The following is a 27,068-nucleotide window of genomic DNA, read 5'->3' on the forward strand; positions in this document are numbered from 1 at the left end:
GTTGATTTGACCATTGAATTTTGGTCATTTCCCAACCAATATCCTACAACACAAATACAACGTTGAAACAACATGCTTTTTGACAACGTTTAATCAATGTTGTGTGGTGATGTTCATTTGACCATTGAATTTTGGTCATTTTCCCAACCAATATTTTACAACACAAATACAACGTTGAAACAACATGCTTTTTGACGACGTTTAATCAATCTCAGATTGTGACGTTGATTTGACCATTGAATTTCGGTCATATTCCCAATCAATATTTTACAACACAGACACAACATTGAAACAACATGCTTTTTGACAATGTTTAATCAATGTCAGGTTGTGACATTGATTCGACCATTGAAATGTGGTCAATACAACGTAGAAACAACATGCTTTTTGACAACGTTTAATCAATGTTGGGTTCTAACGTTGATTTGACCATTGAATTTTGGTCATTTCCCAACCAATATCCTACAACACGGATACAACGTTTAAACAACATGCTTTTTAACAACGTTAAATCAATGTTGGGTGGTGACGTTGATTTGACCATTGAATGTTGGTCATTTTCCCAACCAATATTCTACAACACAAATACAACGTTGAAACAACATGCTTTTTGACGACGTTTAATCAATGTTGTGTGGTGATGTTCATTTGACCATTGAATTTTGGTCATTTTCCCAACCAATATTTTACAACACAAATACAACGTTGAAACAACATGCTTTTTGACGACGTTTAATCAATGTTGTGTGGTGATGTTCATTTGACCATTGAATTTTGGTCATTTCCGAACCAATATTATACAACATTTAAACAACATGCTTTTTAACAACGTTAAATCAATGTTGGGTGGTGACGTTGATTTGACCATTGAATGTTGGTCATTTTCCCAACCAATATCCTACAACACAAATACAACGTTGAAACAACATGCTTTTTGACGACGTTTAATCAATGTTGTGTGGTGATGTTCATTTGACCATTGAATTTTGGTCATTTTCCCAACCAATATTTTACAACACAAATACAACGTTGAAACAACATGCTTTTTGACGACGTTTAATCAATGTTGTGTGGTGATGTTCATTTGACCATTGAATTTTGGTCATTTCCGAACCAATATTATACAACATTTAAACAACATGCTTTTTAACAACGTTAAATCAATGTTGGGTGGTGACGTTGATTTGACCATTGAATTTTGGTCATTTTCCCATCCAATATTCTACAACACAAATACAACGTTGAAACAACATGCTTTTTGACAACGTTTAATCAATGTTGGGTTCTAACGTTGATTTGACCCTTGAAATTTGGTAATTTCCCAACCAATATTCTACAACACGGATACAACGTTGAAACAACATGCTTTTTAACAACGTTAAATCAATGTTGGGTGGTGACGTTGATTTGACCATTGAATTTTGGTCATTTTCCCAACCAATATTTTACAACACAAATACAACGTTGAAACAACATGCTTTTTTACGACGTTTAATCAATGTTGTATGGTGATGTTCATTTGACCATTGAATTTTGGTCATTTCCCAACCAATATTCTACAACACAAATGCAACATTGAAACAACATGTTTTTTAACAACGTTAAATCAATGTTGGGTTATAACGTTGATTTGACCATTGAAATTTGGTCATTTCCCAACCAATATTCTACAACACAAATACAACGTTGAAACAACATGCTTTTTGACAACGTTTAATCAATGTTGGGTTCTATCGTTGATTTGACCATTGAATTTTGGTCATTTTCCCAACCAATATTTTACAACACAAATACAACGTTGAAACAACATGCTTTTTGACAACGTTAAATCAATGTTGGGTGGTGACGTTGATTTGACCATTGAATTTTGGTCATTTCCCAACCAATATCCTACAACACAAATACAACATTTAAACAACATACTTTTTAACAACGTTAAATCAATGTTGGGTGGTGACGTTGATTTGACCATTGAAATTTGGTCATTTTCCCAATCAATATTTTACAACACAGACACAACATTGAAACAACATGCTTTTTGACGACGTTTAATCAATCTCAGATTGTGACGTTGATTTGACCATTGAATTTTGGTCATTTCCCAACCAATATTCTACAACACAAATACAACGTTGAAACAACATGCTTTTTGACAACGTTTAATCAATGTTGGGTTCTAACGTTGATTTGACCATTGAAATTTGGTCATTTCCCAACCAATATCCTACAACACGGATACAACGTTGAAACAACATGCTTTTTAACAACGTTAAATCAATGTTGGGTGGTGACGTTGATTTGACCATTGAATTTTGGTAATTTTCCCAACCAGATTTTACAACACAGATACAACATTGAAACAACATGCTTTTTGACGACGTTTAATCAATGTTGGGTTTTGACGTTGATTTGACCTTTGAATTTTGGTCATTTTCCAACCAATATTCTACAACACAGATACAACGTTGAAACAACATGCTTTTTGACGACGAATAATCAATGTCAGGTTGTGACGTTGATTTGACCATTGAAATTTGGTCATTTCCCAACCAATATTCCACAACACAAATACAACATTGAAACAACATGCTTTTTGACAACGTTTAATCAATGTCAGGTTGTGACGTTGACTTGACCGTTGAAATTTGGTCATTTTCCCAATCAATATTTTACAACACAGACACAACATTGGAACAACATGTTGTTGTTAGCGGTGAGCTATTGTATCCTTCTACAGAGTGTAGTTGATGTGTATTTCTGGTCTAGTCACCCCCTCCCAGGCAGAAGGGCAACCTGGCAGTGCGGCTGGATCAAAAACAAAAAGTTGCTTTATTATGAGCGAGCGTCATTATACAGGTCTGCAGTACCTGGAGGAGCTCAGGTCAAATATGAAGGACTCCTAACTTGGAGAAGCCAAACCATCAGTTTTATATTCCTCCTTCAAGTCTCTGTCTGTCTGTGTGTGTGTGTGTGTGTGTGTGTGTGTGTGTGTGTGTGTGTGTGTGTGTGTGTGTGTGTGTGTGTGTGTGTGTGTGTGTGTTAAGTCAGGAGAGCACATCCTGACCATAAAAAGGAGATGTTTGTGTGTAGGTGACTTTAAAGACAGCCGATGTATACCATAACTTGTAGGTTGACGTTAAGATAAGAATGAAGTCTCTCCTCCAGGATAGCGCTATCACTTTTGCATTCAATAGTCTGAACTCATTGCCTCTTCTCGTGAGAGAGTTAATCCAGTCCATATAAAATATCTCCAACGAAGGCCCCTTAATTTATGCTGCCTTTAACCATTATTTACTTCAACCTGGTGGTTCGCTTTCTCCATATGTAGAACATAATATTATTTAATTAATTAACGTCATAGTTATGTTTAGCTATTCCTCGTCCTGCAGTGATAATGATACTTGTAAGAAACTCACTTTATTTGTCGCCATGGAGGCGAGAATTAGTGATTTAGAAGTAGTTTAAACACTCCGGAAAGACGCTTGTAGCGCATTGATTTGCCTTTATTGTTAGTTTTGAAGCCAAAATACGTCCATTCTCCCTATTTTTTCCGCTTGGAAGTACTCTGTGTGTGTGTGTGTGTGTGTGTGTGTGTGTGTGTGTGTGTGTTGACTCACACGCACCACAATGTCACCACAGCGTGCCATCAGGTTCTTGAAAAAAAAAAAAGTACTGGTATTTTTAAAAGGCAGTACAGTGTACTTCATTAGTATTATTGGTGGCGGTACACCGTACAACCCTAGCCCGGACACGCCAGCCCCTACGTCGGGTTTGGGGCTAATCAATCCCAACATGCAGGCCCAACATGCAGGTCTGAAAGGTCATGCTCTACTTTTTGAATTAACGTTCGTCACCACGATAATCGAAGTTAGATGGATGGCGGCGGCGGCACCCCTTCGCTCGTGCCGTGCGAGAAGGCGCGCGGCGTCGCTCCGCCGCTGGAAGTGCGCAACACGTGAATACCGGCGGCGTGAAATGAGACCCTCAAAACCGACGGCTGGCAGGATAATCAATCAATATACAGAAGCCGTGTGGACACGCCCCCCCACCCACAAAGCTTGATCATTTAATGACATCATTTCCAGGGGAAAATATAAAACGATATATTTAAAAACCCCCCTGTTGAAGACCTCTGCTGTGTGACATTCTTACCCAAAATTTGCATTTGTGTCAAAATATTGGGGTCTTAATTAAAATGATACATGCAAATCATTTACTAGTACTAATCAAAATTCTAAAGTAAACTGATTTAGAAATAAATGTTTCATAGAAGTAATTACAATGATCTATAAATATTATAATTTAAATGACAAAAAAATACATTATTTTAGAATTTTTCTAATATTTTTTTAATTTTTAATTTTTTTAAATTTTTTTTCAAGACTTTTAAAGGGGACATATTATGCAACATTAACTTTTCTTACCCATTGGTACAGTCAAACCTCAATGTACGAACTTAATTGGTTAATAATAGGGTTCCTAAATTGAAAAGTTTGTATAAAGAAGCAAATTTTTCCATGATAAAAACATTTACATATAGATAATGGGTTCCAGTATTGACAAAAGTCCATATTTTATTAAAGGTCTGTACACTTTGAACACAATATATAGTGCTACTGTGTATCATACAAAGATAACAAGGAGGTGATTGATCAACTTTCTTTTTATTAACAAGTCAAAAACAACAATGACAAGGTGAACAGTCCTCTGTATGCCCCGTCTGCCAACATGCACACACACACCTTCAGTGCCCTCACAAACGATCAGCAATCACAAAAATCCTTAACTTCAACAACCATATTGCTACAAAAATACAACAATTTTAGAAAGTAAATGCCACTTACATTAACATCGGCAAAGGAGGAGCTGTCAGGAAAGGATCAGACAGAGGGAGAGTGTGTGTGTGTGTGTCTGTGTGTGTGTGTGTGTGTACTTGTCTCAACATCCTTGTGTGGACATACACTTGACAAACCACCCTTTCTGTGAGGACCTTTTGACTTGTGAGGACATTTGCCTGGTCCTCACAACTACAGAAGTAAAATATTTGTTTTACTTTGTTTTTTTTGCATTCTGAAGTGAGGTTGCAAGTCTCTACTCCCATCTAGTGCTAGATATTTTTTTTTTCATCATTCTAGCTATAGTGGAAAGGGGGGTCCTCACAACCTACTAACCCAGGGGTCGGCAACCCGCGGCTCCATGCGGCTCTTTAACGCCGCCCTAGTGGCTCTCTGGCGCTTTTTCAAAAATGTATGAAAAATGGAAAAAGATGAGGGGAAAAACATTTTTTGTTTGTTTTAATATGGTTTCTGTAGGAGGACAAACATGACACAAACCTCCCTAATTGTTATAAAGCACACTGTTTATATTAAACATGCTTCACTGATTCGAGTATTTGCGGAGCGCCGTTTTGTCCTACTAATTTTGGCGGTCCTTGAACTCACCGTAGTTTGTTTACATGTATAACTTTCTCCGACTCTCTAGGACGTGTTTTATGCCACTTCTTTTTCTGTCTCATTTTGTCCACCAAACTTTTAATTTTGTGCATGAATGCACAAAGGTGAGTTTTGTTGATGTTATTGACTTGTGTGGAGTGCTAATCAGACATATTTGGTCACTGCATGACTGCAAGCTAATTGATGCTAACATGCTATTTAGGCTAGCTATATGTACATATTGCATCATTATGCCTCATCTGTAGCTATATTTGAGGTCATTAAGTTTCCTTTAAGTCCTCTTAATTCAATTTATATCTCATGACACACTATCTGTATGTAATATGGCTTTTAATTTGTTGCGGCTCCAGACAGATTTGTTTTTGTATTTTTGGTCCAATATGGCTCTTTCAACATTTTGGGTTGCCGACCCCTGTACTAACCAAACGTGGGTCCACACAAAGTAGGCAAGACATGTATGTGTGTGTGTGTGTGTGTGTGTGTGTGTGTGTGTGTGTGTGTGTGAGCGTGCTCTTGGAAGGTAGAGGTAGTCTCCTCCTCCGCTGTGAAATAAGTCCGCTTTGCCATGTTTTTCCCAGAAAAGTGCGGTCTCATCACAATTAAAACTTGTTGTGGTAGGAAGCCTCCTTTGTAGATTCTTCCATACTCAGCAGTTAAAATTTAGTCATACATTTGTTTTATTTTTTTTCCAACACTTATATCTCTGGATCAACTTTCGATATATCCGTCAATTATACGTTTTTATGATGAAAAAAAAAAATCTATATATTTTTAATGCCTTTTTGTCATAGAAAACGTTTTTTTTTAAATGGCAAACACACAAGATATACAATATTTTGCCCCTAATATATTTCAAAGTGAAATATTTGATGTAAAATAATTGGAGCCTGAAATAGGTCAATAATTCATAAAACATTGATTTTTATTTATTATTATTTTTTTAACAACTAACACAAATCCGACTAAAATTCTTAGGGACCCAAAACCACTCATGAAAGTGTTAAAAATAAGTCAAACATTTGTTTAAAAAACATTTTTAATGCTCTATTCTCGAGATACATTTTTGATCTATCCGTCAATAATACGTTTTTAATGATATTTAAAGTTTTTTTTAAGCCCTTTGTGTCATAGAAAACATGGGTTTTTTTTATGGCAAATGCACAAAATATGCAATATTTTCCCCAAAATATATTTAAAAGTGGAATATTTGATTACATTCATTATTTATTTTTTTTTAGCAATAACAGTTTTTAATTCAAAACAAACAAAAAACAATGATCCAAATAAAAGTCCCCCTCTTTTTGAGGTATAAAAGTTTTTAATATTAAAAAAATTCTTAACAATAACAGTTTTTAATAAAAAAATTAAATAAAAATTCTCAGGGATCCAAAAGTGATCCACTCATTAAAGTGTAAAAAAGAGTCATACATTTTTTAAATATTTTTTATTTTCAACGCCTACATTTCTAGATTAACTTCCGATCTATATCTCAATTTCTCAATACATTTGTATTATTCTTATAGTTTTTCAATGCCCTTTTTGTAACAGAAAACTTTGTTTTTTATGGTAAACACAAATTATTACCCCTAAAAATATTTCAAAGTGGAATATTTATTGTAAAGTAATAGGAACCTTAAAAAGTGAATAATTCATAAACATTCATTTTGATTCATTTGTCATTTTGTCTGACAGTTTTTAATATATTAAAAAAAAAATCACTAAAATTATCAGGCATCCAAAAGGGATTCATTAATATTTTTTGAGCTATAAAAAAAAAAAATCCAACTAAAATTCTCTGGCATCTAAAAGGGATTCACTAAATACATTTAAAAAAAATAAGTCATACTTTAATTTGTATTTTCTTTATTTTCAACACTTAAAACTCTAGATCAACTTCGGATCAATCCGTCACTTTATAATGTTTTTATGTTTGTTTTATACCTCTTTTGTCATAGAACACTTGTTTTATGGCAAAAACACAACATATGCAATATTTTCCCCAAAAAATATTTCAAAATGAAATATTTGATTATATTCATTATTATTTTTTGAGCAATAACAGTTTTTAATGAAAAATAAAAAATTAAACTAAAGTTCTCAGGGATCCAAAAGTGATCCATTTTAAAGTAATACATTTTTTTAAGTGTTTTTATTTTCAAAGCCTACATTTCTAGATTAACTTCTGATGTATCTGTCAATTTGTCAATACATTTGTATTATTCTTTTTTAATGCCCTTTTTGTAACAGAAAACAAATTATTCCCCCTGAAAAATATTTCAAAGTGGAATATTTATTGTGAAGTAATAGGAACCTTAAAAAGTGAATAATTCATAAATATTCATTTTGATTCATTATTATTATTATTTTTTTATAGCTCTGACAGTTTTTAATATAAAAAAAAAATCACTAAAATTATCAGCCATCCAAAAGGGATTCATTATTATTTTTTGAGCTATATAAAAAAAAAATCCAACTAAAATTCTCTGGTATCCAAAAGGGATTCACTAAATAAATTATTAAAAATAAGTTGTACTTTAATTTGTATTTCCTTTATTTTTATCACTTAAATCTCTAGATCAACTTCGGATCAATCCGTCGATTATACGTTTGTATAATATTTTTATGTTTGTTTTATACCCCTTTTGTCATAGAACACTTGTTTTATGGCAAAAACACAACATATGCAATATTTTCCTCAAAAAAAATGTCAAAAAGGAATATTTAATCATATTCATTATTATTTTTTGAGCAATATGTTTTTAATTAAAAAAAACAACAATTAACTAAAGTTCCCAGGGATCCAAAAGTGATCCACTCATTAAAGTGTAAAAAAAAGTCATCCATTTTTTAAATTGTTTTTATTTTCAACGCCTACATTTTTAGATTAACTTCTGATCTATTTGTCAATTTGTCAATACATTTGTATTATTCTTAAAGTTTTTTAATGCCCTTTTTGTAAGAGAAAACTCTAATTATTCCCCCCAAAAAATATTTCAAAGTGGAATATTTATAGTGAAGTAATAGGAACCTTAAAAAGTGAATAATTCATAAACATTCATTTTGATTCATTATTATTTTTGGAGCTCTGACAGTTTTTAATATAAAAAAAAAAAAAATCACTAAAATTATCAGGCATCCAAAAGGAATTCATTATTATTTTATATATATAAAAATTAAACAATTAAATATCCAACTAAAATTCTCTGGCATCCAAAAGGGATTCACTAAATAAATTGTTAAAAATAAGTCATATTTTGTTTTGTATTTTCTTCATTTTTAACGCTTAAATCTCTAAATTAACTTCAGATCAATAATTTTTTGAGCAATAACAGTTTTTAATAAAAAAAATAAAAAATAACTAAAGTTCTCAGGGATCCTAAAGTGTAAAAAAAGTCATACATTTTTTAAATGTTTTTTATTTTCAACGCCTACATTTCTCGATTAACGTTCGATCTATTTGTCAATTTCTCAATACATTTGTATTATTGTTATTGTTTTTAATGCCCTTTTTGTAACAGAAAACTTTGTTTTTTTATGGCAAACACAGCATTTTCCCCCAAAAAGTGGAATATTTGTTGTGAAGTAATAGAAACCTTAAAAAGTTAATAATTCATAAACATTAATTTTGATTAATTATTATTTTTGGAGCTCTGACAGTTTTTAATATTAAAAAAAAAATCACTAAAATGATCAGGCATCCAAAAGGGATTCATTATTATTTTATACATATAAAAATTAAACAATTAAAAATCCAACTAAAATTCTCTGGCATCCAAAAGGGATTCACTAAATAAATTGTTAATAATAAGTCATATTTTGTTTTGTATTTTCTTTATTTTTAACGCTTAAATCTCTAGATTAACTTCGGATCAATCATTTTTTGAGCAATAACAGTTTTTAATTAAAAAAATTTAAAAAAATAACTAAAGTTCTCAGGGATCCAAAAGTGTAAAGTGTAAAAAAAGTCATACATTTTTAAAATGTTTTTTATTTTCAACGCTTACATTTCTAGATTAACGTTCGATCTATTTGTCAATTTCTCAATACATTTGTATTATTCTTATAGTTTTTTAATGCCCTTTTTGTAACAGAAAACTTCGGTTTTTTTTATGGCAAACACAAAATTTTCCCCCAAAAAGTGGAATATTTATAGTGAAGTAATAGGAACCTTAAAAAGTGAATAATTCATAAACATTCATTTTGATTCATTATTATTTTTGGAGCTCTGACAGTTTTTAATATTAAAAAAAAATCACTAAAATGATCAGGCATCCAAAAAGGATTCATTATTATTTTATACATATAAAAATTAAACAATTAAAAATCCACTAAAATTCTCTGGCATCCAAAAGGGATTCACTAAATAAATTGGTAAAAATAAGTCATATTTTGTTTTGTATTTTCTTTATTTTTAACGCTTAAATCTCTAGATTAACTTCGGATCAATCATTTTTTGAGCAATAACAGTTTTTAATAAAAATATAAAAAATAACTAAAGTTCTCAGGGATCCAAAAGTGTAAAGTGTAAAAAAAAGTCATACATTTTTTAAATGTTTTTTATTTTCAACGCCTACATTTCTAGATTAATTTTTGATCTATTTGTCAATTTCTCAATACATTTGTATTATTCTTATTGTTTTTTTAATGCCCTTTTTGTAACAAAAAACTTCGTTTTTTTATGGCAAACATTTTCCCCCAAAAAGTGGAATATTTATAGTGAAGTAATAGGAACCTTAAAAAGTGAATAATTCATAAACATTCATTTTGATTCATTATTATTTTTATAGCTCTGACAGTTTTTAATATAAAAAAAAAATCACTAAAATTATCAGGCATCCAAAAGGAACTCATTATTATTTTATATATATAAAAATTAAACAATTAAAACCCAACTAAAATTCTCTGGCATCCAAAAGGGATTCACTAAATAAATTGTTAAAAATAAGTCATATTTTGTTTTGTATTTTCTTTATTTTTAACGCTTAAATCTCTGGATTAACTTTGGATCAATCATTTTTTGAGCAATAACAGTTTTTAATAAAAAAAATAAAAAATAACTAAAGTTCTCAGGGATCCAAAAGCGTAAAGTGTAAAAAAAGTCATACATTTGTTAAATGTTTTTTATTTTCAACGCCTACATTTCTAGATTAACGTTCGATCTATTTGTCAATTTCTCAATACATTTGTATTATTCTTATTGTTTTTTAATGCCCTTTTTGTAACAGAAAACTTCTTTTTTTTTATGGCAAACAACATGTTCCCCCAAAAAGTGGAATATTTATAGTGAAGTAATAGGAACCTTAAAAAGTGAATAATTCATAAACATTCATTTTGATTCATTATTATTTTTGGAGCTCTGACAGTTTTTAATATTAAAAAAAAATCACTAAAATGTTCAGGCATCCAAAAGGGATTCATTATTATGTTATACATATAAAAATTAAACAATTAAAAATCCAACTAAAATTCTCTGGCATCCAAAAGGGATTCACTAAATAAATTGTTAAAAATAAGTCATATTTTGTTTTGTATTTTCTTTATTTCTAACGCTTAAATCTCTGGATTAACTTCGGATCAATCATTTTTTGAGCAATAACAGTTTTTAACTAAAAAAATAAAAAATAACTAAAGTTCTCAGGGATCCAAAAGTGTAAAGTGTAAAAAAAGTCATACATTTTTGAAATGTTTTTTATTTTCAACGCCTACATTTCTAGATTAATTTTCGATCTATTTGTCAATTTCTCAATACATTTGTATTATTCTTATTGTTTTTTAATGCCCTTTTTGTAACAGAAAACTTCGTTTTTTTTATGGCAAACACAAAATTTTCCCCCAAAAAGTGGAATATTTATAGTGAAGTAATAGGAACCTTAAAAAGTGAATAATTCATAAACATTCATTTTGATTCATTATTATTTTTGGAGCTCTGACAGTTTTTAATATAAAAAAAAAAATCACTAAAATGATCAGGCATCCAAAAGGGATTCATTATTATGTTATACATATAAAAATGAAACAATTAAAAATCCAACTAAAATTCTCTGGCATCCAAAAGGGATTCACTAAATAAATTGTTAAAAATAAGTCATATTTTGTTTTGTATTTTCTTTATTTTTAACGCTTAAATCTCTGGATTAACTTTGGATCAATCATTTTTTGAGCAATAACAGTTTTTAATAAAAAAAATAAAAAATAACTAAAGTTCTCAGGGATCCAAAAGCGTAAAGTGTAAAAAAAGTCATACATTTGTTAAATGTTTTTTATTTTCAACGCCTACATTTCTAGATTAACGTTCGATCTATTTGTCAATTTCTCAATACATTTGTATTATTCTTATTGTTTTTTAATGCCCTTTTTGTAACAGAAAACTTCTTTTTTTTTATGGCAAACAACATGTTCCCCCAAAAAGTGGAATATTTATAGTGAAGTAATAGGAACCTTAAAAAGTGAATAATTCATAAACATTCATTTTGATTCATTATTATTTTTGGAGCTCTGACAGTTTTTAATATTAAAAAAAAATCACTAAAATGATCAGGCATCCAAAAGGGATTCATTATTATGTTATACATATAAAAATTAAACAATTAAAAATCCAACTAAAATTCTCTGGCATCCAAAAGGGATTCACTAAATAAATTGTTAAAAATAAGTCATATTTTGTTTTGTATTTTCTTTATTTCTAACGCTTAAATCTCTGGATTAACTTCGGATCAATCATTTTTTGAGCAATAACAGTTTTTAACTAAAAAAATAAAAAATAACTAAAGTTCTCAGGGATCCAAAAGTGTAAAGTGTAAAAAAAGTCATACATTTTTGAAATGTTTTTTATTTTCAACGCCTACATTTCTAGATTAATTTTCGATCTATTTGTCAATTTCTCAATACATTTGTATTATTCTTATTGTTTTTTAATGCCCTTTTTGTAACAGAAAACTTCGTTTTTTTTATGGCAAACACAAAATTTTCCCCCAAAAAGTGGAATATTTATAGTGAAGTAATAGGAACCTTAAAAAGTGAATAATTCATAAACATTCATTTTGATTCATTATTATTTTTGGAGCTCTGACAGTTTTTAATATAAAAAAAAAAATCACTAAAATGATCAGGCATCCAAAAGGGATTCATTATTATGTTATACATATAAAAATGAAACAATTAAAAATCCAACTAAAATTCTCTGGCATCCAAAAGGGATTCACTAAATAAATTGTTAAAAATAAGTCATATTTTGTTTTGTATTTTCTTCATTTTTAACGCTTAAATCTCTAGATTAACTGCGGATCAATAATTTTTTGAGCAATAACAGTTTTTAATAAAAAGATAACAAATAACTAAATTTCTCAGGGATCCTAAAGTGTAAAAAAAGTCATTTTTTAAATGTTTTTTATTTTCAACGCCTACATTTCTAGATTAACGTTCGATCTATTTGTCAATTTCTCAATACATTTGTATTATTCTTATAGTTTTTTAATGCCCTTTTTGTAACAGAAAACTTCGTTTTTTTATGGCAAACACAAAATTTTCCCCAAAAAAGTGGAACATTTATTGTGAAGTAATAGGAACCTTAAAAAGTGAATAATTCATAAACATTCATTTTGATTCATTATTATTTTTGGAGCTCTGACAGTTTTTAATATAAAAAAAAATCACAAAATTATCAGGCATCCAAAAGGAATTAATTATTATTTTATATATATAAAAATTAAACAATTAAAAATCCAACTAAAATTCTCTAGCATCCAAAAGGGATTCACTAAATAAATTGTTAAAAATAAGTCATATTTTGTTTTGTATTTTCTTTATTTTTAACGCTTAAATCTCTAGATTAACTTCGGATCAGTCATTTTTTGAGCAATAACAGTTTTTAATAAAAAGATAACAAATAACTAAAGTTCTCAGGGATCCTAAAGTGTAAAAAAAGTCATACATTTTTTTAAATGTTTTTTATTTTCAACGCCTACATTTCTAGATTAACGTTCGATCTATTTGTCAATTTCTCAATACATTTGTATTATTCTTATAGTTTTTTAATGCCCTTTTTGTAACAGAAAACTTCGTTTTTTTTATGGCAAACACAACATTTTCCCCCAAAAAGTGGAATATTTGTTGTGAAGTAATAGGAACCTTAAAAAGTGAATAATTCATAAACATTCATTTTGATTCATTTTTATTTTTGGAGCTCTGACAGTTTTTAATATTAAAAAAAAAATCACTAAAATGATCAGGCATCCAAAAGGGATTTATTATTATGTTATACATATAAAAATTAAACAATTAAAAATCCAACTAAAATTCTCTGGCATCCAAAAGGGATTCACTAAATAAATTGTTAAAAATAAGTCATATTTTGTTTTGTATTTTCTTTATTTTTAACGCTTAAATCTCTGGATTAACTTCGGATCAATCATTTTTTGAGCAATAACAGTTTTTAACTAAAAAAATAAAAAATAACTAAAGTTCTCAGGCATCCAAAAGTGTAAAGTGTAAAAAAAGTCATACATTTTTTAAATGTTTTTTATTTTCAACGCCTACATTTCTAGATTAATTTTCGATCTATTTGTCAATTTCTCAATACATTTGTATTATTCTTATTGTTTTTTAATGCCCTTTTTGTAACAGAAAACTTCGTTTTTTTTATGGCAAACACAAAATTTTCCCCCAAAAAGTGGAATATTTATAGTGAAGTAATAGGAACCTTAAAAAGTGAATAATTCATAAACATTCATTTTGATTCATTATTATTTTTGGAGCTCTGACAGTTTTTAATATAAAAAAAAAAATCACTAAAATGATCAGGCATCCAAAAGGGATTCATTATTATGTTATACATATAAAAATTAAACAATTAAAAATCCAACTAAAATTCTCTGGCATCCAAAAGGGATTCACTAAATAAATTGTTAAAAATAAGTCATATTTTGTTTTCTATTTCCTTTATTTTTAACGTTTAAATCTCTAGATTAACTTCGGATCAGTCATTTTTGGAGCAATAACAGTTTTTAATTAAAAAAATAAAAAATAACTAAAGTTCTCAGGGATCTAAAAGTGTAAAAAAAGTCATTCATTTTTTAAATGTTTTTTATTTTCAACGCCTACATTTCTGGATTAACATTCGATCTATTTGTCAATTTCTCAATACATTTGTATTATTCTTATTGTTTTTTAATGCCCTTTTTGTAACAGAAAACTTCGTTTTTTTATGGCAAACACAACATTTTCCCCCAAAAAGTGGAATATTTGTTGTGAAGTAATAGGAACCTTAAAAAGTGAATAATTCATAAACATTCATTTTGATTCATTTTTATTTTTGGAGGTCTGACAGTTTTTAATATTAAAAAAAAAATCACTAAAATGATCAGGCATCCAAAAGGGATTTATTATTATGTTATACATATAAAAATTAAACAATTAAAAATCCAACTAAAATTCTCTGGCATCCAAAAGGGATTCACTAAATAAATTGTTAAAAATAAGTCATATTTTGTTTTGTATTTTCTTTATTTTTAACGCTTAAATCTCTGGATTAACTTCGGATCAATCATTTTTTGAGCAATAACAGTTTTTAACTAAAAAAATAAAAAATAACTAAAGTTCTCAGGCATCCAAAAGTGTAAAGTGTAAAAAAAGTCATACATTTTTTAAATGTTTTTTATTTTCAACGCCTACATTTCTAGATTAATTTTCGATCTATTTGTCAATTTCTCAATACATTTGTATTATTCTTATTGTTTTTTAATGCCCTTTTTGTAACAGAAAACTTCGGTTTTTTTATGGCAAACACAAAATTTTCCCCCAAAAAGTGGAATATTTATAGTGAAGTAATAGGAACCTTAAAAAGTGAATAATTCATAAACATTCATTTTGATTCATTATTATTTTTGGAGCTCTGACAGTTTTTAATATAAAAAAAAAAATCACTAAAATGATCAGGCATCCAAAAGGGATTCATTATTATGTTATACATATAAAAATGAAACAATTAAAAATCCAACTAAAATTCTCTGGCATCCAAAAGGGATTCACTAAATAAATTGTTAAAAATAAGTCATATTTTGTTTTGTATTTTCTTCATTTTTAACGCTTAAATCTCTAGATTAACTGCGGATCAATAATTTTTTGAGCAATAACAGTTTTTAATAAAAAGATAACAAATAACTAAATTTCTCAGGGATCCTAAAGTGTAAAAAAAGTCATTTTTTAAATGTTTTTTATTTTCAACGCCTACATTTCTAGATTAACGTTGGATCTATTTGTCAATTTCTCAATACATTTGTATTATTCTTATAGTTTTTTAATGCCCTTTTTGTAACAGAAAACTTCGTTTTTTTATGGCAAACACAAAATTTTCCCCAAAAAAGTGGAACATTTATTGTGAAGTAATAGGAACCTTAAAAAGTGAATAATTCATAAACATTCATTTTGATTCATTATTATTTTTGGAGCTCTGACAGTTTTTAATATAAAAAAAAATCACAAAATTATCAGGCATCCAAAAGGAATTAATTATTATTTTATATATATAAAAATTAAACAATTAAAAATCCAACTAAAATTCTCTAGCATCCAAAAGGGATTCACTAAATAAATTGTTAAAAATAAGTCATATTTTGTTTTGTATTTTCTTTATTTTTAACGCTTAAATCTCTAAATTAACTTCGGATCAGTCATTTTTTGAGCAATAACAGTTTTTAATAAAAAGATAACAAATAACTAAAGTTCTCAGGGATCCTAAAGTGTAAAAAAAGTCATACATTTTTTTAAATGTTTTTTATTTTCAACGCCTACATTTCTAGATTAACGTTCGATCTATTTGTCAATTTCTCAATACATTTGTATTATTCTTATAGTTTTTTAATGCCCTTTTTGTAACAGAAAACTTTGTTTTTTTTATGGCAAACACAACATTTTCCCCCAAAAAGTGGAATATTTATAGTGAAGTAATAGGAACCTTAAAAAGTGAATAATTCATAAACATTCATTTTGATTCATTATTATTTTTGGAGCTCTGACAGTTTTTAATATTAAAAAAAAATCACTAAAATGATCAGGCATCCAAAAGGGATTCATTATTATGGTATACATATAAAAATTAAACAATTAAAAATCCAACTAAAATTCTCTGGCATCCAAAAGGGATTCACTAAATAATATGTTAAAAATAAGTCATATTTTGTTTTGTATTTTCTTTATTTTTAATGCTTAAATCTCTAGATTAACTTCGGATCAGTCATTTTTTGAGCAATAACAGTTTTTAATAAAAAAATAAAAAATAACTAAAGTTCTCAGGGATCCAAAAGTGTAAAGTGTAAAAAAAGTCATACATTTTTTAAATGTTTTTTATTTTCAACGCCTACATTTCTAGATTAACGTTCGATCTATTTGTCAATTTCTCAATACATTTGTATTATTCTTATTGTTTTTTAATGCCCTTTTTGTAACAGAAAACTTCGTTTTTTTATGGCAAACAACATTTTCCCCCAAAAAGTGGAATATTTATAGTGAAGTAATAGGAACCTTAAAAAGTGAATCATTCATAAACATTCATTTTGATTTATTATTATTTTTGGGGCTCTGACAGTTTTTAATATAAAAAAAAAATTACTAAAATGATCAGGCATCCAAAAGGGATTCATTATTATGTTATACATATAAAAATTAAACAATTAAAAATGCAACTAAAATTATCTGGCATCCAAAAGGGATTCACTAAATAAATTGTTAAAAATAAGTCATATTTTGTTTTGTATTTTCTTTATTTTTAACGCTTAAATCTCTAGATTAACTTCGGATCAAAATTTTTTTGAGCAATAACAGTTTTAAATAAAAAGATAACAAATAACTAATGTTCTCAGGGATCCAAAAGTGTAAAAAAAGTCATACATTTTTTTAATGTTTTTTATTTTCAACGCCTACATTTCTAAATTAATTTTCGATCTATTTGTCAATTTCTCAATACATTTGTATTATTCTTATTGTTTTTTAATGCCCTTTTTGTAACAGAAAACTTTGTTTTTTTTATGGCAAACACAACATTTTCCCCCAAAAAGTGGAATATTTATAGTGAAGTAATAGGAACCTTAAAAAGTGAATAATTCATAAACATTCATTTTGATTCATTATTATTTTTGGAGCTCTGACAGTTTTTAATATAAAAAAAAAATCACTCAAATGATCAGGCATCCAAAAGGGATTCATTATTATGTTATACATATAGAAATTAAACAATTAAAAATCCAACTAAAATTCTCTGGCATCCAAAAGGGATTCACTAAATAAATTGTTAAAAATAAGTCATATTTTGTTTTGTATTTTCTTTATTTTTAACACTTAAATCTCTAGATTAACTGCGGATCAATAATGTTTTGAGCAATAACAGTTTTTAATAAAAAGATAACAAATAACTAAAGTTCTCAGGGATCCTAAAGTGTAAAAAAAGTCATACATTTTTTAAATGTTTTTTATTTTCAACGCCTACATTTCTAGATTAACGTTCGATCTATTTGACAATTTCTCAATACATTTGTTTTATTCTTATTGTTTTTTAATGCCCTTTTTGTAACAGCAAACTTCGTTTTTTTTATGGCAAACACAAAATTTTCCCCAAAAAGTGGAATATTTATAGTGAAGTAATAGGAACCTTAAAAAGTGAATAATTCATAAACATTCATTTTGGTTCATTATTATTTTTGGAGCTCTGACAGTTTTTAATATAAAAAAAAAAATCACTAAATGATCAGGCATCCAAAAGGGATTCATTATTATTTTATACATATAAAAATTAAACAATTAAAAATCCAACTAAAATTCTCTGGCATCCAAAAAGGATTCACTAAATAAATTGTTAAAAATAAGTCATATTTTGTTTTGTATTTTCTTTATTTTTAACGCTTAAATCTCTAGATTAACTTCGGATCAATCATTTTTTGAGCAATAACAGTTTTTAATAAAAAGATAACAAATAACTAAAGTTCTCAGGGATCCTAAAGTGTAAAAAAAGTCATACATTTTTTAAATGTTTTTTATTTTCAACGCCTACATTTCTAGATTAACGTTCGATCTATTTGTCAATTTCTCAATACATTTGTATTATTCTTATTGTTTAATGCCCTTTTTGTAACAGAAAACTTTGTTTTTTTATGGCAAACACAAAATTTTCCCCCAAAAAGTGGAATATTTATTGTGAAGTAATAGGAACCTTAAAAAGTTAATAATTCATAAACATTCATTTTGATTCATTATTATTTTTTGAACTCTTGACAGTTTTTTAAAATTTGTATTGACTTTATTTTCAACGCTTAAATCTCTAGATCAATTATACATATATTATTATAATGTTTTATATATAACGGCACAGTATTTTCCACACAAAAAATACACTTATTTCATTTTGTTAGTAAACAACACAAGAGGTGTGTGTCTATAAAATTGTGCTGACTGTTCAGTCATTATTTCCTTCTATTAAAAATAAGTAAATATCAATATTTCACACGTGTAATTGTCTTGTTGTGCGTGCGCAGCCACGGGCGGCCCCACCTTCACCATCGGCAAGTCGGTGTGGCTGCTGTGGGGCATCGTCTTCAACAACTCGGTGCCCATCGAGAACCCCAAGGGCACCACCAGCAAGATCATGGTGCTGATCTGGGCCTTCTTCGCCGTCATCTTCCTGGCCTCCTACACCGCCAACCTGGCCGCCTTCATGATCCAGGAGCAGTACATCGACACGGTCTCGGGGCTCTCGGACAAGAAGGTAAGAGGCCGGGTCCCGTCGAGGGGGGTGAGGGTAGAGGCACGTGAAGACGGCACGGCGGCGTCGATAAACTAATCAATGGCTGACTTTGGTCTGACCGTGGGCTTTTTGTCTCTAGTGTTTGTCCGTCAATAGTCCGACCCTGGGTGGTCCCCCTTTCTCATCCCATCGCTAAATAAATGTCAACAACGTTGTTCACAAACAGCGTTTGGTGCAGATCAGGATAAATGTGCAGATGGAGGATTTTTACAGATGTATGTCCAGCTTGAGCTGTCATATTTATCAATCAATCAATCAATGTTTACTTATATAGCCCTAAATCAGTTTTTTTCAACCTTTTTAGAGCCAAGGCGCATTTTTTTGCGTTGAGAAAATGCGGAGGCACACCATCAGCAGAAATCATTAAAAAAACGAAACTCAGTTGACAGTAAAAAGTCGTTGTCGCAATTGTTGGGTATGACTTTAAAGCATAACCAAGCATGCATGACTATAGTTCTTGTCTCAAAGTAGGTGTGTACTGTCACCACCTGTCACATCACGCCTTGACTCATTTTGAGTTTTTTGCTGTTTTCCTGTGTGTAGTGTTTTAGTTCTCCTATTTTGGTGGCTTTTTCTCTTTTTTTGGTATTTTCCTGTAGCAGTTTCATGTCTTCCTTTGAGAGATGTTTCCCACATCTGCTTTGTTTTAGCAATCAAGAATATTTCAGTTGTTTTTAATCCTTCTTTGTGTTGATTGTCATGTCATGTTCGGATGTACTTTGCTCCACAGTAAGTCTTTGCTGTCGTCCAGCATTCTGTTTTTGTTTACTGTGTAGCCAGTTCAGTAGTCAAAAATATGTCAGTTGTTTTTATCCTTCATTGTGGGGACATTGATGATTGTCACGTCATGACGCTTCCGTCAGTCTACCCCAGGGCAGCTGTGGCTATGAAAGTAGCTTACCATCACCAGGTGTGAATGAAGGATGGGTTCTACATGTAAAGCGACTTTGGGTACTTAGAAAAGCACTATATAAATCCCAGATATTATTATTATTATTATTATGTTCGGATGTACTTTGTGGACGCCGTCTTTGCTCCACAGTAAGTCTTTGCTGTCGTCCAGCATTCTGTTTTTGTTTACTGTGTAGCCAGTTCAGTAGTCAAAAATATTTCTGTTGTTTTTATCCTTCTTTGTGGGGACATTGGTGATTGTCACGTCATGTTCGGATGTATTTTGTGGACGCCGTCTTTGCTCCACAGTAAGTCTTTGCTGTCGTCCAGCTTTCTGTTTTTGTTTACTGTGTAGCCAGTTCAGTAATCAAGAATATTTCAGTTGTTTTTAATCCTTCCTTGTGGAGACATTGTTGATTGTCATGTCATGTTCGGATGTACTTTGTGGACGCCGTCTTTGCTCCACAGCAAGTCTTTGCTGTCGTCCAGCATTCTGTTTTTGTTTACTGTGTAGCCAGTTCAGTAATCAAGAATATTTCAGTTGTTTTTATCCTTCTTTGTGGGGACATTGTTGATTGTCATGTCTTGTTCGGATGTACATTGTCTTTGCTCCACAGTAAGTCTTTGCTGTCATCCAGCATTCTGTTTTTGTTTACTGTGTAGCCAGTTCAGTAATCAATAATATTTCAGTTGTTTTTAATCTTTCTTTGTGGAGACATTGTTGATTGTCATGTCATGTTCGGATGTACTTTGTGGACGCCGTCTTTGCTCCACAGTAAGTCTTTGCTGTCGTCCAGCATTCTGTTTTTGTTTACTGTGTAGCCAGTTCAGTAGTCAAACATATTTCAGTTGTTTTTATCCTGCTTTGTGGGGACATTGGTGATTGTCACGTCATGTTCGGATGTATTTTGTGGACGCCGTCTTTGCTCCACAGTAAGTCTTTGCTGTCGTCCAGCATTCTGTTTTTATTTACTGTGTAGCCAGTTCAGTAATCAAGAATATTTCAGTTGTTTTTAATCTTTCTTTGTGGAGACATTGTTGATTGTCATGTCATGTTCGGATGTACTTTGTGGACGCCGTCTTTGCTCCACAGCAAGTCTTTGCTGTCGTCCAGCATTGTGTTTTTGTTTACTGTGTAGCCAGTTCAGTAATCAAGAATATTTCAGTTGTTTTTATCCTTCTTTGTGGGTACATTGTTGATTGTCATGTCATGTTCGGATGTACATTGTCTTTGCTCCACAGTAAGTCTTTGCTGTCGTCCAGCATTCTGTTTTTTGTTTACTGTGTAGCCAGTTCAGTTGTAGTTTCGGTTTGCATAGCCTTCCCTAAGCTTCAATGCCTTTTCTTAGGGGCACTCACCTTTTGTTTGTTTTTGGTTTAAGCATTAAATACCTTTTTACCTGTTAAAAATAAGTCATACTTTAATTTTCATTTTCCTTATTTTCAACACTTAAATCTCTAGATCAACTTCGGATCAATCCGTCGATTATATGTTTGTATAATGTTTTTATGTTTGTTTTATACCCCTTTTGTCATAGAACACTAGTTTTATGGCAAAAACACCAAATATGCAATATTTTCCCCAAAAAATAATTCAAAGTGGAATATTTGATTATATTCATTAAAAAAATTAAAAAATAATTTAAAAATCCAACAGAAATTCTCAAATTGTTTAATACCACTTTTTTCATATAACATTTGTTTTATGGCAAAAACACAAAATTTGCAATATTTTCTCCAAAAAATATTTCAAAGTGGAATATTTGATTATATTCATAAAAAAAAAAAAAAATATATATATATATATAAATATAAATAAAAAATCCAACTAAAATTATCTAAAATTGTTTTATACCCCTTTTGTCATATAACACTTGTTTTACGGCAAAGCACAAAATATGTAATATTTTCCCCAAAAAATATTTCAAAGTGTAATATTTGAGTATATTCATTAAATTTTTTTTTAAATAATTTAAAAATCCAACAAACATTCTCTAAAATTGTTTAATACCCATTTTTTTCATATAACACTTGTTTTATGGCAAAAACACAAAATATGCAATATTTTCCCCACACAAATTAATTTCAAAGTGGAATATTTGATTATATTCATTAAAAAAAAAAAAAAAAAAAAAAAAAAAAAAATCAAACTAAAATTCTCTAAAATTGTTTTCTACCCCTTTAGTCATAGAAAATGGCAAAAACACCCCCCCCCCCCAAAAAGAAGTAATTGTAGCCTTAAAATGTGAACAATTCATAAAAATACTTTAATTTTTATTTTCTTTATTCTCAACATTTAAATCTCTAGATCAACTTCAGATCAATCCGTCGATTATACGTTTGTATAATGTTGTTATATTTGTTGTATACCCCTTTTGTCACAGAACACTTGTTTTATGGCTAAAACACAAAATATGCAATATTTTCCCCAAAAAATATTTAAAAGTGGAATATTTCATTAAAAAAATAAATAAATATAAAAATAAAGAATCCAACTAAAGTTCTCTAAAATTGTTTGAAACCCTTTTTGTCATGTAACACTTGTTTTATGGCAAAAACACGAAATATGCAATATTTTCCCCCTAAAAATATTTCAAAGTGGAATATTTGATTATATTCATAAAAAAAATATATATATATATGTATATATTAAAAAAAAAGCCAACTAAAATTCGCTAAAATTGTTTTATACCCCTTTTGTCATATAAGACTAGTTTTATGACAAAAATACAAAATATGCAATATTTTCCCCAAAAAATATTTCAAAGTGGAATATTTGATTATATTCATTAAAAAAAATACAACAAAAATTATTTAAAATTGTTTTATACCCCTTTTGTCATATAACACTTGTTTTATGGCAAAAACACAAAATATGCAATATTTTCTCCACAAAAATATATTTCAAAGTGGAATATTTGATTATATTAATTAAAAAAAAAAAAAAAAAAAAAAAAAAAATCCAACTAAAATTCTCTAAAATTGTTTTCTACCCCTTTAGTCATAGAAAATGGCAAAAACACCCCCCCCCAAAAAAAAGTATTTGTAGCCTTAAAATGTGAACAATTCATAAAAATACTTTAATTTTTACTTTCTTTATTTTTAACACTTAAATCTCTTGATCAACTTCAGATCAATCCGTCGATTATACGTTTGTATAATGTTGTTATGTCTGTTTTATACCCCTTTTGTCACAGAACACATGTTTTATGGCAAAAACACAAAATATGCAATATTTTCCCCTAAAAATATTTAAAAGTGGAATATTTCATTAAAAAAAAAAAATATATATATATAAAAATAAACAATCCAACTAAAGTTCTCTAAAATTGTTTTATACCCCTTTTGTCATATAACACTTGTTTTATGGAAAAAACACGAATTGAGCAATATTATCCCCCTAAAAATATTTCAAAGTGGAATATTTGATTATATTCATAAAAAAAAAAAAAATATATATATATATATATATATATATATATATATATATATATATATATATATATATATATATATATATATATATAAAGCCAACTAAAATTCTCTAAAATTGTTTTATACCCTTTTTGTCATATAACACTAGTTTTATGACAAAAACACAAAATATGCAATATTTTCCCCAAAAAATATTTCAAAGTGGAATATTTGATTATATTCATAAAAAAATAAAATAAATAAAACAAATCCAACAAAAATTCTCTAAAATTGTTTAATACTCCTTTTTTCATATAACATTTGTTTTATGGCAAAAACACAAAATTTGCAATATGTTCTCCAAAAAATATTTCAAAGTGGGATATTTGATTATATTCATAAAAAAATTTAGAAATAAAAAATCCAACTAAAATTATCTAAAAAAAATTTGTACCCCTCTTGTCATACAACACTTGTTTTATGGCAAAAACACAAAATATGCAATATTTCCTCCAAAAAATATTTAAAAGTGGAATATTTCATTTTAAAAAAAAAATATATATATATAAAAATAAACAATCCAACTAAAGTTCTCTAAAATTGTTTAAAATTAAAATTTAAAATTTAAAATTGTCATATAACACTTGTTTTATGGAAAAAACACGAATTGAGCAATATTTTCCCCCTAAAAATATTTCAAAGTGCAATATTTGATTATATTCATAAAATTAAAAAAAAAATATATATATATATAAAAAGCCAACTAAAATTCTCTAAAATTGTTTTATACCCCTTTTGTCATATAACACTAGTTTTATGACAAAAACACAAAATATGCAATATTTTCCCCAAAAAATATTTCAAAGTGGAATATTTGATTATATTCCTAAAAAAAAAAAAAAAATTAAAAAAATCCAACAAAAATTCTCTAAAATTTTTTTATACCCCTTTTGTCATAGACAATGTCAAAAACACGTTTCCCCCCAAAAAAAATATTTCAAAGTGTAATATTTGACGTGAAATAATTGTAGCCTGAAATAATTCATGACAACATTGATTTTGAGTCATTATTATTTTCTGAACAGTGCAAGTTTTAAAGACACAAAAACAGCCTGAATAGCAGTTTGGTGTTTTTAGAGTCAACATTTGGTTACATTTTTTTTTTCTCTTTAAATAGTATTTTTAGAATGCGCTGCGACTGTTAAAAAAAAAAAAAAGGCCCCCGTCGCCCGAGGGGTTGAAATCTGGACAGCGATGATTCTAAAATTGGATTTCATTCAACTGAGAAGTGCCTCATCCTTTCCCCCCCTACCTCCTCCACCCCCTTTCCACGCGACTCCTTTCACCGATTCCTCCCTCTTGAGTCCTCACGTCACCCCCTTCCTCATGTTCCTCTTGTCGCTCCTCCATTCATTCCTGCATTTTTATTTTTTTTTACGCTCTCCCTCACTTCAGTTTCTCTCCTCTCCTTTTCCTCTCATCCCCTCCCCCCAATCCCCCCTGTCCCCTTCATCTGCCTCCTAGTTCCAGAAGCCGCACGAGCATTACCCTCCTTTCCGCTTCGGGACGGTCCCGAACGGCAGCACGGAGAGGAACATCCGCAGCAACTACCCCGACATGCACATGCACATGATGAAGTACAACCAGAAGGGGGTGGAGGAGGCGCTCAACAGCCTCAAGAATGGGTACCCACTTTTTCTCTTTCTTTTTTTGTTGTTGTTGTTGTTGAACGCACCACACAAAGACTTATATTTAACTTGCTCTTTTGTCACCTAAGAGGTTTTTTTTTTGGAAGTGGCGCATATTTAAGGACGATGCAGGATGTATTTTTAGAAGACATCAAGTCACTCGGAGGGCAGCTTCATTTGTGTTCTCAAGTGCTGAGTTGGAGAAGTAAAGGCTGGAATTATGACATCATCGTCTTTATTAGACTTCACAATAAAAGTGGAAAATGATACAAAAATACCTTAACGGGGGATCTGCAGCCCCTTGTGGTACTGCAGGAGGCTCGTTAAGTTTTTAATTAGACTTTTTAAAAATATATATTTTTGTATTAATTAAATATATATATATATTTTATACAAACATATACACACATACATTTTTATATACGCATTCCCCTTCACATACACTATTGTGGAGGGGGGCGTGGCCTGCGGGCCTGCCGCGCAACAGGAGTGTGCAAGGTATACTTGCCAACCCTCACGATTTTCCCAGGAGACTCCCGAATTTCAGTGCCCCCCCCGGAAATCTATGGGGCAACCATTCTCCCGAATTTCTCCCGATTTCCACCCGGACAACAACATTGGGGGCGTGCCTTAAAGGCACTGCCTTTAGCGTCCTCTACAAGCTGTCGTCACGTCTGCTTTTCCTCCTTACAAACAGCGTGCCGGCCCACTCACATAATATGTGCGGCTTTTAAACACACACAAGTGAATGCAATGCATACTTGGTCAACATCCATACAGGTCACACTGAGGGTGGCCGTATAAACAACTTTAACACTGTAACAAATATCCGCCACACTGTGAACCCACACCAAACAAGAATGACAAACACATTTCGGGAGAACATTCGCACCGTAACACAACATAAACACAACAGAACAAATACCCAGAACCCCTTGCAGCACTAACTCTTCCGGGACGCTACAATATAAAATCCAGTCGTGAAATTTCCTCGCTCCTAAATATTCCAAAGTCGACTTTATTATAAGAAAAGTGAAGAGTTTGTGAACAACAGCAACTCAGCCACCAAGTGGTAGGCCACGTAAAACTGACAGAGGTGTCAGCGGGTGCTGAAGCGCATAGTGCAAAGACTTTCTGCACAGTCTGTTGATATATATATATATATATATATATATATATATATATATATATATATATATATATATATATATATATATATATATATATATATATATTAGAGATGCGCGGTTTGCGGGCACAACCGCGGAGTCCACGGATTATCCGCGGATCGGGCGGATGAAATTAAAAAAAATTAGATTTTAAATAGATTCAGGCGGGTGGCAGTTAAACCAATTGGGAAATATATATACATAGTTAAATGTTGTTACCCACATACGAAAAACGAGCAGGCACCTGCTGCATATGCCACAACAGAAGAAAAAAAAAAGAAGAGATGGACACTTTTACGGAGCGGAGAAGGGACGCCTCGCCGGGGTCCGGGACCGAGGCCCCTTCCCCCGAGAGGGCCCCACCGGGAGCCGTAGCTGAGGCGATCCGCGAGAAGGGCCCGACGCACGTCCAGGGTCACCACCGCGCCCACCACACCGACACCCCGCCTCGTCCGCCTTCGCCGCGGCCGGCGTCACGCGCAGCAGGTAAGCAGCTTACCTGCCCGCCACCCCCGTGGCCGGGGGCTCGTAACAGGGGTCACTCCGCGCGCTCCGCCCGCGCAGCTTACCTGCCTGCCACCCCCGTGGCCGGGGGCGCGTAACAGGGGTCACTCCGCGCGCAGTGCGCTCACGAAAGGGGTGGGGCTCACCCTGGTTGATATAG

The 27,068-nt window shown here is 30.6% G+C and overlaps 1 protein-coding gene across 1 annotated transcript in view; it reads left to right on the top strand.

Moving 5' to 3' along the window:
• The window catches only part of LOC133577669 (glutamate receptor ionotropic, NMDA 2C-like), a 193,280-nt gene that overhangs the window by 139,221 nt on the left and 26,991 nt on the right, over positions 1 to 27,068 (top strand). Inside the window, exons 12-13 of the mRNA XM_061931646.1 lie at positions 18,974 to 19,203; positions 25,072 to 25,232. Of these exons, the coding sequence (XP_061787630.1) occupies positions 18,974 to 19,203; positions 25,072 to 25,232 (391 nt within the window). The remainder of the gene's footprint in view (positions 1 to 18,973; positions 19,204 to 25,071; positions 25,233 to 27,068) is intronic.

Source organism: Nerophis lumbriciformis, linkage group LG39 (genome assembly GCF_033978685.3).
Source record: "Nerophis lumbriciformis linkage group LG39, RoL_Nlum_v2.1, whole genome shotgun sequence".
NCBI lineage: Eukaryota > Metazoa > Chordata > Actinopteri > Syngnathiformes > Syngnathidae > Nerophis > Nerophis lumbriciformis.